A 17789-nucleotide genomic window follows, 5' to 3' on the forward strand; every position below is an offset into this window, starting at 1 on the left:
CAACAGCCTAGAAAGGCTGGGATTCCCAAAATTACACTGTGTGGGAAGGCATGGCCAGGAAACAGAACAGAGAACAGTGTGGGGGAAGTGGCATGAGCAGTCACTGAAGAGCTAAAATCAAGACCACAGCATCACTAATGCAGATTGTTGTAAAACTGGGGTGGTAACTATAATACATTCAACAAATTGCTATTAACACAGAGGTACAAAGACATTAGTCTGCTCCAGGCTTTCAGGCAGTAGACTTCAGTGTTCCAAGATCAAAATAATTTAAGTCTGAAGAGGCTTCTGGAGGTCTTTTATTCCAACTCCCTCAACTCCTGCTTCAGGCCAGGCTAGCTAAGATCAGGTTGTTCAAGGCCTTATCCAGTTAAGTATATCCAAGGAAGGAGGCCTTACATCTTCAGCAGCTATGACCACACCATTAGTAAAAAAGTTTTTCTTATAGCTAACTAGAATTTCCCTTGCTCCCTAACTAGAATTGCAGCTTTTTTGTTGCCTCTTGTCCTGTCTTTGTCCACTTCCAAGATGGGTCTGGTTCCCATCAGGTAGCTGAAATTGTCTGCTATAGGACAACTTTCTCCACTGACTATATAATGGCTCTTTACTATTACCTATTTGTGACTAACAAAACATGTAATTCAAAGAACTAAAAGCTAGAAACTTGAATACTGATATGGACTAATTAATAGTACCATGACAGTATTTAAAAAAGCCCCGATAAAGAAGGGAAGAAAAAGAGGAAGCAGAGGCTTGCTTTGCCCAAATGCAGGCAGGACTATCTGAACAACTTCCTCTCTGTTTCCATTTGCATTGTCTGAATGACTTGCCCATTACTAAGCAGTTTAATTTAGTCATTAAAAATGTAGTTTACCAACCTTTACAAACTCTGCAAAAGAGATAGCACTGTCTCCATCTTGGTCAGCTTCCTGGATTGTCCTGTCAGCAATGCTGCCCAGCTGCTCATCTGAAATGTTTACACCAACCATCATCCGTAATACCTGTAATATACAGAAATCCCCTTTTATTTTATTTTTTTTTAAGTAAGAAAACAAAATAACCATTATTGACATAGGAACAGAAGTATTCTTAGCGGTTTTTTTTCATGTATACACTGTCAAAATAACACTATAAGAGAACAACCTTGGAAGATTTCCATGGAAGTAATTTCTAGACAGACTTGTGTTTATCCTTTGTGCGTCAAGGCTTTCAAGAAAGAGCGCTTCCTTTTGTAGCCTTCTTTCACAAAGAATGCTGCATTTTCACTAGGCTGCAAGAAGAGGTGGAAGTATGAGAAAGCTTTTGGAAGTAGGAATTAGTATGTTTTGTTCCAATGCTTCTGTCTACTTTTTTCCCACAAAACATACCAATATTTGACTGAATATCTGCTGTTTGAGATGACTGCCTACAGGAATCTTGTAAGTGTATGGTCAAATGATAACTGTCATTACTGTCTACAGTTAGTAAAGCATTTTGTGTGCAGATAGAAGGCAGTTTCACTCAAAAGTAAATCCTTGTCATACATCGAGAACCACAAATTGCCATGTCTACTTCCCAGGATTAGTAGTATGTAATTACCCCTAGCTCAAGCCTAGTTTCATATATATGCAGCACTGATGAACTTTGATTACATTTGCTGCAATTTCAAGAAGTTTTATTCTATTGAGAAGATGCACAAAGGATCAGGCAAACAACCTAATCCCCATTAAGGATTATTAGAAGCACCTTTGAAAGTTATCAAGGTAGTTCCTGAGAGGCTTAATGTATTCGTTGTACATTTAGGTATCACTTCCAATAGGATCTGCTTAGCCTAATGCTCTGGTTTAAACTTGAATCTAGTATTCCCAGTCTGATAGAACAGCCTCAGCTACCAAATGAGATTAAAGTCTCATACCATATCTAAAGCTTTAAACCAGAGCTAAGCAATTAGCCACCAAATTCCTTCAGGGGATCTTTTGAGAAGACTGTTATAACTCCTCTCTTCATTCTAATGGGTATGAAGTCACAGAGAAAGTCACGATGGAGTGATTCAAAGCAGCCCTGTGCTATTTACCTGAAGAAGCTCATCCCTGGAAATCTTGTCGTCTTTATCTAGATCATATAACCGAAAAGCAACTACAGGAAAGAAAAGAATGAGCAGTTGAATTCAAGTGCAATTCTTTTACTTCATAACAATAAATTTATATTAAAAAATTGTAAGTATTCATAAATCATTTAAAGATAATTAGCTTAGAATTCTAAGTCATCATACAATTAATGTTCAGTTCCATAAAGTGTTATTACTGCATACAGGAATAACACTGCCAAGAAGTGAAAAAATCTTAAAAGTACTCTGCATGAGTACTTCCAGAAGCACTCTGTTTGCAGAGGTACTTCCTCAAAGCCCCGAGTCGTGGAAGTATAATTACCACTGAGATCAATCCTTTAACTTCAGAGCCAACCATTTTTACATTACCATTCATTCTCTTTGACTATATTTTGGATGAGATATGACAGAAATTTTAAGTGCTCTGAGGACTGTTGCCAACATTGATTAGCAAGCAAGAGCATTCTGCTCATATACTGTAGGTAGACATGCAAATACTCAAGAGAGTACTCAGCTGAAGGTAGGAAAAAAAGCACTATATTGTATGGAAGACCGCAGAAATATGTGGAAAAGCCCATTCATGTATGGGATGTGGCTTCTCAATCTGAAATAACTTTGGATGCAAACCATTTTGAAATACTTCTGTTCTGAAACATTTGGAAAAACATAGACATTACTCAATATTCAACCAATTCCACCAAATTCCAATACATGAATGAGTCAATTGTTGACATTCTGAAGGTAAGCTTGCAAATTAATTTTTAGAAAAATCAGGTATTATAAGGATATCATTCCACAGGGAACAACTGTACACAAGATCCCAAGCCCTTCACTCCCTTCCCAGAAAAGAAAAAATTGCTTCTGTAGGAAGGTTCCCATTTCTTACAGTGGAGCTTGTTACTTCGGCTGTTCAGTGGTTCCGGTCCATTCTGATCTTTGCTCTTTTCATTATCTTCTATCGGTCTGAAGTGGGCTAGTGTTCTCATGAATCCACGGAAATTCACCTGGTCCTCTCTGTGTAAGCATTTCAGCAGGTCAGTCTTAGCACAGCTTATGCAGATTCTTTATTTCAGTAAAGAAGAATATGAATCTCTAAAGCATCAAGACCATACAGACTCTTCCATTGCCACCTCCCCATGGTTTGGCTGTCTATGCTCAAACCCAGCTGGGATACAGAGCAGGTGCAACCTGGGATCACACTGTTGTGAATATGATATGAAAAAAACAAACCAAAAAAAGCAGCTGTGAGGAGCCCCTGGCCTGCAAGCTCTATTTAACTTCAAGCCCTCACCCTTGGTCCTTGCCTGAGCATCCTGCAGCTCTGCCTGAACCTGAAAATGCATCATGCTGATCCAGACCCCAATTGTCTGATTGACCCGAGTCTTGTTCCACCACTGCCAACTTGTCTGGCAGCCACTGATAAGACAACAGTCACTGGACCTGCTCTCTATGCCCTTTGTCAGCAAGAACGTTGCCCCTGCCAACTCTGCCATCAACCTTGACTCCTGCTTGTGGGGCAGCCACGGCTCACTGCTCCCCAATAAAGAGCTCTCTTCTCTAGCGTTTCTGTGGTAACCAGCTACGTAACTACTTCCCAGGACTCCTGCTTTCTGCTCAGGAAACCCTGCTTGGTATTAGGCAATATTATGACTTGATTAGACAACCAGTTTTTCATCAATTGGTAATGACAAATGTCTTCAAGAACAGCAGCAGATTCCATAGAACAATCTAGAGATGTGTAATGATGACAGACAGTACTGCAACTTTGATAATCTCTTCGGGTTTATGTTAGAAATGCCATAAGCCATGTCTTAAATGTGATAAGAAACCCCTAAAACCAAATAAACAAAGCAAGCTCATCTAATAAAGGTACACTTAGAGACTAAAAGGTGAAAAAAAAGACTTAATTAGTTAATTTCAATCCTACTTAGCATAAAATAGTATTGCTACAAGTTTGCTTTAAGAACCGAAGTCCATACATGTCCTTGACTTTCTTTAGAAGTGTTCAGCAGCGCAGCAAGAAGAATGGAAAACAGTGACATGAAGCCTGAGTTTGCCAATGAATGAAGCACACAAAAGTCTTGTAAGATCGTGAAGTATTTCTTATTACAGAACAAAAACATGCTGAAGAAACAATGTACCCACACACATTTCATTACAAGTTTCAGGTGTTCCACTATTAGTAAATTCAAATTTCATGCTTGAATTATCAGCCTTTCACTCCTACCAAAATTTCTGATGAACTACAAATTTTGTGCCTGCTTGCAAATTCAGCCTGTTGTAACTCACCCTTCTGGAAAGAAGGCATTGATAATTCTGTCTCCCAGAGGATTGATGGCAAGCTCTGGAATCCGCTGGAAGTCTTCACGGCTAAGTAAAGCAAGAACACAAGAAGTCTGAGGAGAAAAAGTTGCTTTAAAAGAATTAATAGTAAAACATCCATTGTGTTCTATTTCTGCAGCAAGACAATTGGTGATTTTTAAAATGTAACTCTAAATCAGGTTTTCCCTATGACTAATGGCACAAAACAAAGCCAAAGTCAATGCCAAGCCTATATTATATTACAGACTAACTGTGTTTTTGTCATGTTAATGGCACTTCTCAGATGCCAACGTTGTGCTATAAACTCTCCTGTAATTATACCAACTAGTTTGCAATTTAAGGAGAGGAAAGCTTCTGAAATGGCTTTGAAGGAAAATATGGCATCCAAATGATTTTTTTTTTTTAATAATTATTTTGGTACTGAATCATTTAAGTTGGCATGATTTTTCCAGATTACCTCATTCCAGATTCTCAGACAATACCACACTCCTCCAAATATACCATAGGTGATCTGCATATTCTAACAGATTTTTTGTTGTTGTTTATGCAACGATTTTATATCTTATTATTAATGCCAAATTTCAGATCATTTTAGCTTCAATCAAGCAGCACTTGTATTTTAAAGCAGTAAATTTAGACTTGGACAGGGGCCTGTACACCAGATGTAACCCCAGCAGCACATTGCAAATACTCACTGCTCTTGCCAGCCGTTCTCTTTTCTGCTTATGATTATAGGTACACAGTATAGAATAAGCATCGCTGTGCTTACATTATTATAGCTTTCTCTGATCTGGAAGACATCATGAGCTGCACTGACCTAAACACATTTTAGATCAGTATGACATGAACACAGGGCTCATTCTATTATTAGAATTGCACTAATAATTTTTCTTTTCTTTTAATCTAATATAACATCACTGACAGGAAAGCGGGATAATCTTGGTGTGACCAAGGCAGATACAACAAGTGTGTCAGTGAATTCTTCAGCCAACAGGGTTTGGTTTATTATCTTGTTTTGTCTTCTCCCCTACTACAACAGGGCATGACAATTTCTCAATACAAGATGTAGTTCATTATCATTTAGGTTTCAAATGCAAAGATAACAGCAATGGGGTAAGGCTGTGAACACAACCTATTCTGTCTGGATGCATAACTTGACATTTCCTGCTCAGTCTCCAGAAATATTGGAAATTCCCTTCAAGTCAGATACAGTCCTGATGGTTTTGAAGTTTGGGTCAAAGTTTCAAACTTGGTTACTAAATGTTTGCTACTTTTGGAAACTATGCTCATGAAATGAATCAGCAACAAAGTCTGATTCATTATGTCACTGAACCAAAAAACTGGCAGGGTAAACACAAACAGATTTTGAGATTAATTACACTGGCCTTTATAACACTGTGATCTTAGAGACCGGGAACAAGGAACTGCCTAACTTTATTACTAGTCTAACCTGGGTAAGGCACAGAAGCAAGACATTCTAGTTTTAAATGCGTTCTAAAGCACTCCTTGTACCCAGTCACACCACAGCACTGTTAAAGAGTGCCAATTGTAATATATTTTTACAGCATGGTTAAACTGTTTGACTTTCTAATAGAGAGACCTGACCATATTTTTAAGCTATCCCAGCAAACTTCTGCTCTGACCAGGTCTGAATTATTTTTAATAGGCAGAGTTAAGATCCACATAACATGATCAACTCGTTAACAGACCCTTCAGGACTGCTGCATTTCAGGCTATAGCTGAAGGGCAAAGTATGCATTAGCAATTTAGGCAGGAGATGCAGTGATGTAGAAAACCTATGTCCTAGTAACTATATTTTAACAACAGGACTTTGGTGTCAATGCCAACATTTACAAACTAAAAGTAGCAACTGCCCTCTCTTTCATTTAAAGAAAAATTCTAATGCTTCAGAATTTTTTACTTGCATATCACTACATTTTAGCATTCAGCCTCAATTTACAGCCGTTATTTCAGCCTCCAGTTACTCTGCTTTCTAGCAGGAGATTAACAATTAACCACAAATAACTCCCCAGGTTTCAAACCTATTTGTCCTGTCATTATCAGGATTGCAGTTGACAATTTTTGCTTATTAAGAGCACATTACTGAGTAAGTGTTATAATTGAAATAGCTGTAACAGCCATAAAAGTAAACGAATACATGAGGTAAGTTATTCTCTACTTTATAAACGAAGGCTTCCTGCAGCCATTAGGAACCAAGTTCACCTGGCTGAGGCTGGAGCTTACAGGAAATTTTATGCCCTCTAGTTCTTCTGTGGTCATGAGCCATGGCAACAAGGCTCTTCTAAGTATCTTTCCAGGAACCTGTCTTCTGTTAAATCCTTTCCTAAATGTAACATGTAAAGCAACTTTCAACTGCATGTTATCATTATGCAGGCCAACCATTTAATATATACACCAGTGCATTTACACCTAGACATACTTTGCAGTAAGGAATTTGTAGATTCTAAGTAAGACAAGTATTTCTAAGCATGAGTATACTCTCCAAGGCACACAGCAGATCCTTACTGTAAAGTTGTTTCTGCCTTACCCCAAAGGCTGCAAAAAACCTACTAGACCCTTTCTTTCTTTCTTCCATTATTTCTGGCTGTTCCTGTTCTTTTTACTTCTAGATAGTAGCAGAGTACTCTTCCCACAACAGAGATGAGCAAGGTAGGGCTATCCAGAGCTGAGGGAAAGTAAAACAATAGAGAGAAAAACCATATGCAAAACAGAAGTGGTAGAACAAAGGAAAAACATCCAGAAGATATAGATAACAAGAAATCACTTGAAAAAGGGAAATAATTAAGCAAGGTATATCATGCAAGATGGTCAAACAGATTTAACAGGTCGCTACTGAAAGGGTTTCATTGCTCCCTTCCTTTGCTAATGTTGGCTGGCTCATTCATCAAACCTTTTGGTCATCTGATTTATCTCACTAACCCCCAGAAAAGCTCCCCACCTTTCTCTTCTTCATCCTCCCAATTATCTTTCTGTTGAATTAGCAACTTGAAGCAGTCCAAAAAACTTAAAAAAAAAAAAAAAAAAATCTAAGAGCACCATAGCTGAGAAAGAGGCGCTGGGAGCTTGGAGAAATAATATGGAAAGAGAATGGACACCATCCTCTTCCACAGCCGAGTCAGCTATCTCATCTAACTTCATCCTTACACATGCTCTACACAAATTTTAAAAGTTGGTTAGTTATCAGAGCAGTTTATAAATACTAGGCCAAGAAATACACTGAAAGTAAGGTGATCTTTACATGAGCAACGGGGAGAGGGGAAGAAGGGGAAAGGCAGTGTGAATAAAGTGTGGTTGAGGATGGAATTTGCAATCCATACCCATATCCTGCCTGTCCTCTCTGTTTTAGACAAAGCTAAAAATCCTTTGAATTTTCTTGAGCAAAGTTAAAGAATGCCATGTTCAGAGAGCTAGCTTTTATGTTTTACCTTGAAATCTTGCAATATCCATTTGAACTAATATGAACAAGCCTGACATCTTTCCAGAGTGAAATGATTCAGTTCACTGACAGAGATTAACAGACGGTCCAGCTAGCTCTTGTTACCCTACTCTTAGGACCAGAACTTTCTGAAGTTCTTCAGGAGACACCATCCTGTGAACAGCTTTCGTAGGCATGAGACATGCATCAATAGCTCAGTGTGTCTATTCTCCTCATTTATCAGCTTTCAGAACACTTGCCCTCCCTTACTTTTTCCACTCTCACCACACTATACCAATTGCCATGCAATAAAAAATACTTCTGAATTAATTAACTTGCCATTTCCCCAGTTAATAAAATGCCATAAGGGAGAGGCTCCATGCAAGTGTTACATGGAAGAGTAGCAGTTTAGACAAGTCTCTCCTTTTTTATAGCTCCATATATATCTGTCTGGAGCTATTTACTAGTAGATAAGTTTTGGAACAGATGTATTATTGTGTGGTGTACACTTCAGCACCAGCCCAACAAGGAGACTCACTGAAAAAAGCACATACTTATTCTGGTCATACACTTCAGTTGCCTCATCCTAGAAATCAGAATGTAAAGAAGAAAACATGCACACTGGTCTCCTCGTGAGCTATAGTTAGGATGTAGGCAGAACAAGTATGCTTCAGATTTCACCATTTAGATGTCGCTGTGGACATCCACAGGTATCAACCTTTCGTTTTAGCAGCCCAGCATGTAACAATATTGAAATAAAAGGTGACAAAAGAATTTTCAAAGTAACAGTTTTTCTCCTGGTTTCCATGATCTGGTTTCATTCCGATGGCACAAGTTTGAGGGAGTTTATTCATTTTGTTTAGGATAAGCGAAACTAAAGAAAAGTACAAAAGTTTTCTACACTTTTGAAGATTTGATAAGAGCTAATGAGTAACTATGGCTATAGTCATTTAGATAAGGATGAAAAGGGGGGGAAGAGCTCAAACAAGACATATGAAGTTTTGTCTCCAATAACCTTCTCTTAGGTCTCATTTATGTAACTCTAAAAAGAAAGTTCCTTGAAACTGCACATAGGTACACTGGATAGAAACATTAGGCTTGGAAAGATTTCAGCTTTTGATTATAGTTACAGAATTAATTACCTGTCTCTTATAACCACTAGGATTAATCATCATCTACCAGATCTTCCGTACCAAGTGCTCTTTACCTTGCACATTTTTAATACATAGTTAAGAAGGACAGCACAGCTCTTCGCCTTCTTCAGAAGGGTGGTACACATTTAAAGATTTCATGCCATAAAAAACTGCCTAACACTTCTTTTCTTCATCATAGTCACATAAGCAATTTCTGTCATGTCTGCTTTGTAAGTCAAACGTGTAAGTCATCCCTACAGAAAAAGTCATTCTTGCTCACAGGAAACAAACAGAAGACACGCCTTCTGAACTGTTTGGCAGTAGTAAGCAAGTGACAACTTCATCTTGCTTGTCTCAAACTAGCAAGTTCTCTTCCATCAGTATTTCAGAAACCAACACTTAGGAGCTTCCAAGCTGTAGTTCTTACTCTCCCCTCATTGTTTTTTTCAGGAAGTAGCTTTCCCCTACTTAGACTTAATGGTTTCCACATATTGTGGGTGCCAGGACAGCTTTCAAAATTTGAATGCCACTCTAAGTCAGGCACATTTGGGAGGAGGCTATGCTTTGAGGTCAAGATTGGAAGTTAAGGGATCACCATTTACACAGTTGCTGGAATTTTCCCAAACAAACTTCATTTCCTTTCTGAAGTACCATGTGATTATTGACAATGAAAGTCAAACTCCTCCTGATACATAATACTATGAAACTACCCATTGTGTAACAGACGTTCTTAGCATATTTAATTAATTACTTCTCTTACGCAAACTGAGTACAATCACTTTAAAGTTTATACAAACTTTATGGACTCAATAGGTGAATGTGAAGTTGGAGGGAAGGAAGAGCAGAGGAAGAATGTGTTCTATAATACGTTCAAATTGTGCTAGACTGGTCTGGCAGCCATCACCTTTATTAATCAGTGAAGACTAAACCCACATGCAAGGTCTGAAGAGGCTGTTAATGTTCTTCTTATTCAAGTAATTTAAGTTTGAGACATACATACTATTAACCTTACCTACAATATCATCAGCTGACCTGTATGTCACAATGGCCAATTAGCCTGTGCTACAATTTATATGATACATTGGCTTTGGTGACAGAGTGGCCTTAAGAAGTTCCTGCCCATCCCAAGCCAATTGTTTCCACACCCACAATCCATTTTGTCATTTCTTCAGTTGTGCAAGTCCAGATATTTACAGTACAGCCACAGTCCAAATCACTGGAGTCAGTCAGCTTAAAAATACCTATACAAGCCAGAAGGGGAAAGAGTATTTTTAACCAAAAATAATCACTCAGTGGTCCTGTGTACAGTACAACTCCATAACCAATTAAATGTTAACTGAGAACTCAGCAATTTGCGGCACCAGAAGGAACTGCATATTTGCATCAAGAAAGGAAACAGTAGTAAGCTGGTAGCGCTGCCAAAGCCAGTCTATCTTACAACTTGTCACCATCTTCTAAGCAGTGATTCTATTATATATAGCTTTACAGATTGGTTGGTTTACAGGTATGTCTAGCTTTTATAGGTTCATAGTGCATCCTACAATCACATTTTGCATGATCATATACAAAACCCCAGGCAATCGCTAAATCCGTGTTTACTAGGTTTGACAGGGATAGAGTTGCTATGAAACAAATCAAGTCCATCCCAGCCAGACCCCATCTGCTATGCTACAGTAAGGTCCCTTTCCCCTTCCTACTCTCTACTGCGTTCTCTCCAAATTCCCTGCATGCTGGTTCCAGCATACACAGCTATATGGTAAATGGGAAAAAAATCCACCTGAAAACTCAGACTGCTTTCGTGTTGTTTTGCCCAGCAAGTTTTCAAAGCTGTAAGTTACTTTCCAAAGATGAGTCCCAACTATCAGCATCAACACAGAAAAACAACAGACTCGCACTGGCAATATGATCTCCGACCAACTAGGTCGCAAAATTGCAGCCCTGGTGCAATCATGGACAGCTCTTATTTGTCATGTTTCCCTAATATTAATCTGTAGAAAACATCAGAAGAGATGAATAATAAACTTAATAAAATCAAAATTCATAATTAGTTCAGTAAATAAAGAGGAAACCAATACCAACATGCAATACAATAACCAGAGTGGGGAAGGCTACAGAAAAAAAGGCAGCAGGCAAAGACCTATTTTAACAGACAATCATCCCACTAGAGTTTACCTTTCAGTTGAGAATATTCTTTCCAGCAGACTCAGTCCAAAGTGAACAATGTTTTGCAGATAAAGTTTAAGCCTCATCTTTATTTAATTGATTAAGTTGTAAGAAACTGGCTCCCTTTCATAGATTTCAAATTGTAGACAGAAAACAAACACTTTAAAAGTTTTGGAATATCACTGACTAGCACTTTAAAGAATAAAATGTATATTTGTTTAGTCACAGTGACTTGGTTCCAGCTCACTCTTTTTATTTTTGAGCTTGCTAACAGACATGTTTGTTCAACAGGAAGTGTAAAGTTAAGAATAGTAAAGGGCTTGCAGATCAAAGTAGTGTTAAAAGACACAGTGCATCAGAAAAAAAAAAAGAATAAGTGTCCATGCTCCCAAAGCATAAATGATCTTTTTTTATGAAAGTCATGATGAAGAAGATATAATGGAACTATTCTTGTAATAATTACTAGAAGCAACACATAAAGGTAAAAAATAATCTATAAACATGGTTTAACATTTCTGAACAGTTGTTTTAAGGCCTTGAATACCACATCTGACCTTTCTTTTATTAACTGCCACAAAACTTCAGCACTACGGTACAGACAATTGATAGCGCATCTTGGTTCAACAATCAGATTTCTCTTGGCCTTTCATAGAAGAGAACAAACTTGAATATCCATGTACACATTAGGTTTGAAAGAACCTGTTATAATAGCCTCACTGATTCACTGTGAGGAAAACAGGCAGGCACCCCACAACAGCAAGGTACCATTACAGATATGTGTCAACACAAGAACAGCCAAATTAGTGATGATACCCACCTAAGAGTGCCATTTTCTCCTTTGTCTAGACTGGTGAAGCGACTGTACAAGCGAGTAATTTGACTGTGGGAGACTGAAGAAAAAAAGAAGAAAAAATTAGCATGTTTACTCATAGGAAGAACTCATGACACCAAACTACTCTATTGCCAGAAGCAGTGGTATGAGAAAAAAAAAAAAAAAATACACAAGATACTTTGGAATCACACAGCAATCAGCAGTTGAGGGACTTCTTGAGCTGTATATTGTATCTTAATATTCAAGAATCCACAAATAAGCCTATTCTTCAAAAATTTGGCTAATTTTGATTTTTACCCCCTTATATTTTTGATCTCTAACATCCTTTGGTTATCTGATTCAGTAAATGGCAATTAAAAAGAAAAAAATATTTGATTCACAGTTTCCGTATTTCCTTTACAACGAGAAATAACCCAGAAACAGCCTCCACTGATGACCTCTACATCATTTGCAACACTGCAGACCTTTGCTGCTGCATCTTTCCTTCTCTTTTGTCATTTACATCTAAAGATGGGAAGTGTACTCAGTTTCTCTGCATGTGGAAAATGGTCAGAGAGATTTCACACCTGATCACTTTTCTTCCTTTATAAGACTGCCTGAATCTAAACAGGTTTTTCATTTTGCAGTTCACTAGGGTCACGTTCAGACTTCCAGGGCATCAAGTTAAAAGATACAAAGCCTATTTCTAAATCAGTTCAGGAAGGAGTTGGGACATAAAGCAAGCAGCAAGCTATTGCAGACTTTTTAAATCAGCAGTTTGAACAAGAAATTGCAGATCTCATGCTAATTTTACCATTATGCTGTCAAGATTACCAAAGTCTCAGACCACCCAAGATACTAGCCATCTAGGTCTTCAGAACAGTCCATGATGGGAGCGGGTTAAAACTATCTAGAACAGCAGCTCTTTTAACACTGAAAGAATGCCCTATAAAAGATCCTGTCTTTTCAGAGCCTCTTCAGATAAAGTTAATAAATACATGAAATAAGACTGAATTGAATTCTAATGTTTACTTGGTAAAGATGTGATTTTTCTACAATGTTCAACTAGTACTTCGTGTCATTTTCAGATTCAATTGTTTTAAAAGCCTTCACCAGCATGTGTACAATACTTTCTATACTTTTGTTACTTGCTAAAACTTATTTGGGAACAGGTTGCACAACAGTTGTTTGATCTGCGACAGAGTCAACTTTTTTTTTTTTTTTCCACATTTGTTCTTTCTCCAGGCTATTCGTTTAGGTTCAACTGTTCCCTCTTTTAGGAGGACCTGCCAGAAGCTTTTCCCTCCCCACCCCCACCGCCCCTTGTCTCCCAGGCAACTTTCATTCTTTACATAGGGTTGGGCAATTTGCTCAGTTCCACCTAAGGCAACTTCTCTACAATCAGATTTGGCATCTTGCTCAATTTCAAGTTAGCAACACACACATAGAAAGCAAGCATCAGTGCTTTAAAGCCTTCAAATTTTGCATTTCTGATTTAGTGGTTTAGATATGATATGCAATAACAACAACTGATAATAAAAAAAAAATAGCCTGGAGTTACATCTCCAATAAGAAGCCCTGTACACCACTCCTCCCTGGAAAGAAAGTAAAGAGAATTCTATTCGGTAGCTACTATTTCCAAACTAATGTCAGTAACTCACAGCGAGTGTGATAAATAGTATGTAGCTATTGACAGGAGCAGACAAAAAGCATGTCATAGCTACACAAGAAACAAAAATGAATCAAGTCCACCACCGTATTTTTTCCTAATTTCCTTTTTGGCTCTCAGGCCTCAAGAAAGCTGCATCACTAGACACTTTTTTGCCTTCTCATTCAAAATAAAGAATCTGACATTCCCTGTGTAAGGAACATTTAACGAAGAACTGTTGTTTTTACATAACCTGACCCCAGCAGGGGGGAAGGACCGAGAGACATCGGACTATGAATCTTTAATACACAGTCGCTTCCCGGAATATATACTGATACCTGTATTTACAAGTTAATTTAGGGAGGAAGGACTGAGAGACATCAGACTATGAATTCTTAATGTAATACACAGTCTCTTCCCGGAATATGTACTGACACCTGTATACATACCAATACCTGTATTGATAAGTTAATTTAGGGAGGAGTGTAGCCAAAGTACCAGAAATCCATATCTTAAATAGACTGATAAGGGGAAGGGTATTGTGTGTGTCAGGATAGTCTGTAAACCCTGCAGTACCCAACCAATGGGGAACAGGGGAGGGAAATTGTGGCCAGGATTTTGGGGCAGGGGCTTTTTGCCCTATTAGGTGTGCCTGCCTTTAGGTAGAACACCTGGTCTTGCAAAATCGTTATTAAAATATGCTTTGCTGAGAGATCCTGCCTGGGCTGATTATATTTGCAAAAGAATTGTTTCCTACACCTGCTTATCACAGGAGAAACAGAAACAAGATCTGCACTTTATGACCAACTCTTAAAATCAAAGGCTAAGGCTTAAAGCTAGTTGAAACACAACTTAATCTATCCAGCTATTCCACTAAGGCCCTTCTAAAAATTAAGTCAAAACTTCTAGTATAGGAGCTGTACCCTCTATTTTACTTCTAGTAAGTCATTAGAAAGTTTTTTTGCAATTAAACATTCTGACACTTGTCTAAAATATTAGCAGAAAGCCATATAAATACATGATATTTCTATACTTAGAAAAATACATTAATATCTATCAGGATATCCGGCCCTTGTTATCACTAAAATATTTTTTTTCCTCCTAAGGTCTGATATGAGCACTAGTTTATTATTAATCCTTAGGTAGACTGCTTCAAAGCATGGGAACAAACGGTGCGAACCAAATTGTCTGAATACTGTTACATTCCAATGGTTTTCCAAAAACTTGGAACAGAATGCAGACAAGCAACATCTCCGACCTCTCGTCTGTTTCTTCTAGTTGTTACTGCAATACAAAAGCAATTAAAACTACTTGAAGGTTTTTTCAAACTCAAATTTCAAAACGTTTATATGCAAAGCAAACAACTTGCTTACATTATATAAGATTTAGGACTGTCAACTTTAGGCTTAACACCTGTTACTGGAAATCTTCCATCACTAAGTAGATGTTTTAGTGGACATGTTATTATCCAGTTCTTGGAAACATTACCTTAGCAGATTTTTCTAAACTTACTATGCTACAAAGTTTTTTTCACCACAAGAAAAAGTAACATAGAACTTTAATCCTAACTTAAATTTCATTCAAGAAATTAAGTATCATTGTATGGCTTATGAAAGAGTATGCTTCAAGTTCCCTAAAAGATAACCTTTTAGTCTGTTCAGCTACAGAACATTAACATATGGTTTATCACTCATGTTAGTATCATTAACAATTCAGTTTTGTGCTATATAAAGTTCATAGAATACCAGGTTGGAAGGGACCACAAGGAAAATTCTAGGAATGAATCACCACTGACAATAAATCAAATATTGACAGGGAGGAAAAAAGTAAAAACCTTTCAGAAAAACATTCCAGATTTAGGGTTTGTTTTTTAAAGTATCTTTAAAAATGAAGTGAGGCTACCTTTACTCTATGATCAGGAAAAAAGCAAACAAACAACAACAACAAAAAAAACCACAAAAAACAAACAAACAAAAAAACCTAAAACAAAACACAAACAGCAAGTTCTTGCTGTATAAGTAGACTTTGAAATTTCTATTTGTTTATCATAGCCCTCCAGTAGAAGGTTCTCTTGACAGATGGCAAAAGGATCATGGAAAGCATGTTAACTCAGCTGTTGTGATTATGTCAGTCAGTACTGTCTTCATCTCCTTCCACTCCTTTTCCTGAAGCAAATAAACTATCACCTAAAATGAACATATGATAGCATTTCTATTTGAAAGAAAACTGAGAAAAGTATTTTCATAAGGCAAAAGCAGACGAGCAAGCATAAGCAGGAAAAAAGCATGATCTGGGAAGACCTTGCTTCCCCGAAGGAGAAAAAAAAAAAAACAAACACACACAAACAAAAACCAACAAAACAAAAATAACAACAGCAAAAACCCACCAAACAAACAAACAAAAAAATGCACCAAACAAAACAGCAAAGTGATAAATATGATGTTAATACCTCCACTCTTCAACTAGTTAGAAGGGCACCCAACCCTCTATTTAGTACCATTCAGTATTTGCTAGAATTCTCAGATGGACTACATTTTATCAAGTAAATTAACAACACTGAGTTTGTGCTTTTCTAAAGTACATTATGTTTATTTATGTTTAGGGAAAATAACTCAATCAAATACTATATGGCATATACCACAGTCTAGCCTGAATAATGCTCTCACGATTGCTAACTAATGCAGGAATTTTCACTTTAGTTAACCATACCCAATTTCCACGAGTTATGTTACCTCCTCTATCTTCTAAATGCCACTAAATCTGAATACCCTTAAAGCAGCTTTAGCGATAACCTATGTAACAGACAACATTTTGGAAAAAAAAAAAAAAACACTATACAATGAGAGCTCTTTCGGACTATAAACAGCTGCTGGAAAACTCCAGAAACAGGCAACTGGAAATCCACCGAGTTCTCTGTGATGGAACGCAATCGCACAGGTACCAAGAGCGCCGGCTCCCGCCCCGCTCACACCTCGCTGCGTCTATACAGCCGTTCTTCGCCTCCTCAAGCTCCAGTAACGGCTCCCAGGAGAGGAGTCCCCCGCAGACCCAGCACTGCCAGAGACCCATACTCCCAGCTGGCGGGATGGCAGCCTTTGCTTTCTAGTGCACCAAGCAAACACCAAGCCCCGCTGTCCCTGCTGCGTTCAGGCCAGCCCAGGGAGCACCGCAACTCCCAGCAGCTACAGTTAGAGCCGGCGGCTGCTGCCAGCCCACAGCGAGCAGCAGACCGGCAGTCCCACAGGGGACGCGTTGCCCGCGGATTCCTGCCAGCCCCGGGCCATTCCTGCGCCGCGACCGGACCAAGAGACGCTTACCAGGTTTCGACAGGCCTACGCGACATGTCCGCCCCTGGCCGCTGGGGACAGCGGGGTCTCGGCCTGGGGCCGGCTGAGATGAGGCACAGCCCAGCCGGGAAAGCAACAGTCGCCCTCATCTCCCCACACCAGGCAGGGCCGGCGCCCCGGGGACCGCTCAGCGCGCAGCCGCCAGCAGACGGACGGCGGGGCGGCCAAGGCACCTCCTCGGCTTAAGGAACGGAGCGCTGCCCCGCGCCGGCACCCAGCCCCCACGGCACTTCCCGGCCCTCCTCGCCCCGCACTCACAGCCCGTCTCCTTCTTGATCTCCTCGATCTCCTCGTCCCGCAGCAGAGTGGATGCCCGGGAACCCATCGCCGCCGCTAGGCCTGAGGAAGCGAAGGGCCGAGGTACGCGGACAAACAGCAACAGCGGTACCACAGCTACCCCAGCGCGGGCCCAACCACGGCCGCCCACTGTACTGAGGCAGAAGATGAGCCCGCACCGACTCTTATCGCCCCGCCTGCCGCGTCCGTCCCGGCCCAGCCGCCGCTGTCGCCTCACCCCGCCCCTCAGCCGCCCGGCGGCCGCGAGGACACCCGCGCATGCGCACGGCACAACAGCCAAGGCGCAGGCGCCACCCTTCGGCGGCAGTTAAAGCTGCGGTAGAGGCGGCGCGCTGCAGCCAGCAGGCGGCGCGTGGGGCGACTGCCGCTGCGCTGCCCCGCCCCTCTCGCGCCACTGTGGTGAGTTCTCCCGCCGTGATTGGGTGTGGGCTCTGGTGGTTCCGCCCCCTGGGCCGCGGGCGGAGCCGCACTGTCCCGCCGCAACCCCGCGGATGCTCTGTGCTGCCGGTGTCCGCCGGGCGAGTTGCGTCTCGCTGCGCTCCGGAC

General features: G+C 39.9%; 1 protein-coding gene across 6 annotated transcripts in view; it reads right to left on the reverse strand.

Annotated features, from left to right (window-relative positions):
- The window catches only part of CHP1 (calcineurin like EF-hand protein 1), a 37731-nt gene extending 20274 nt beyond the window's left edge, over nt 1–17457 (reverse strand). For all 6 annotated transcript variants that reach the window (XR_013922132.1, XR_013922133.1, XR_013922134.1 and 3 more), the window contains exons 1-6: nt 17205–17457; nt 11958–12030; nt 4376–4456; nt 2973–3100; nt 2054–2115; nt 879–1001 (exon numbers count right to left, since the gene is read on the reverse strand). Coding sequence is in view for 1 of the 6 variants with exons in the window: in XM_080344556.1 (XP_080200682.1) it covers nt 879–1001; nt 2054–2115; nt 2973–3100; nt 4376–4456; nt 11958–12030; nt 17205–17271 (534 nt within the window). In the remaining 5 variants the exon portion in view is untranslated. The remainder of the gene's footprint in view (nt 1–878; nt 1002–2053; nt 2116–2972; nt 3101–4375; nt 4457–11957; nt 12031–17204) is intronic.
- Between the last annotated feature and the right edge of the window lie 332 nt (nt 17458–17789).

This window comes from Nesoenas mayeri (genome assembly GCF_963082525.1).
Source record: "Nesoenas mayeri genome assembly, chromosome: 5".
In the NCBI taxonomy this organism is placed as follows: domain Eukaryota; kingdom Metazoa; phylum Chordata; class Aves; order Columbiformes; family Columbidae; genus Nesoenas; species Nesoenas mayeri.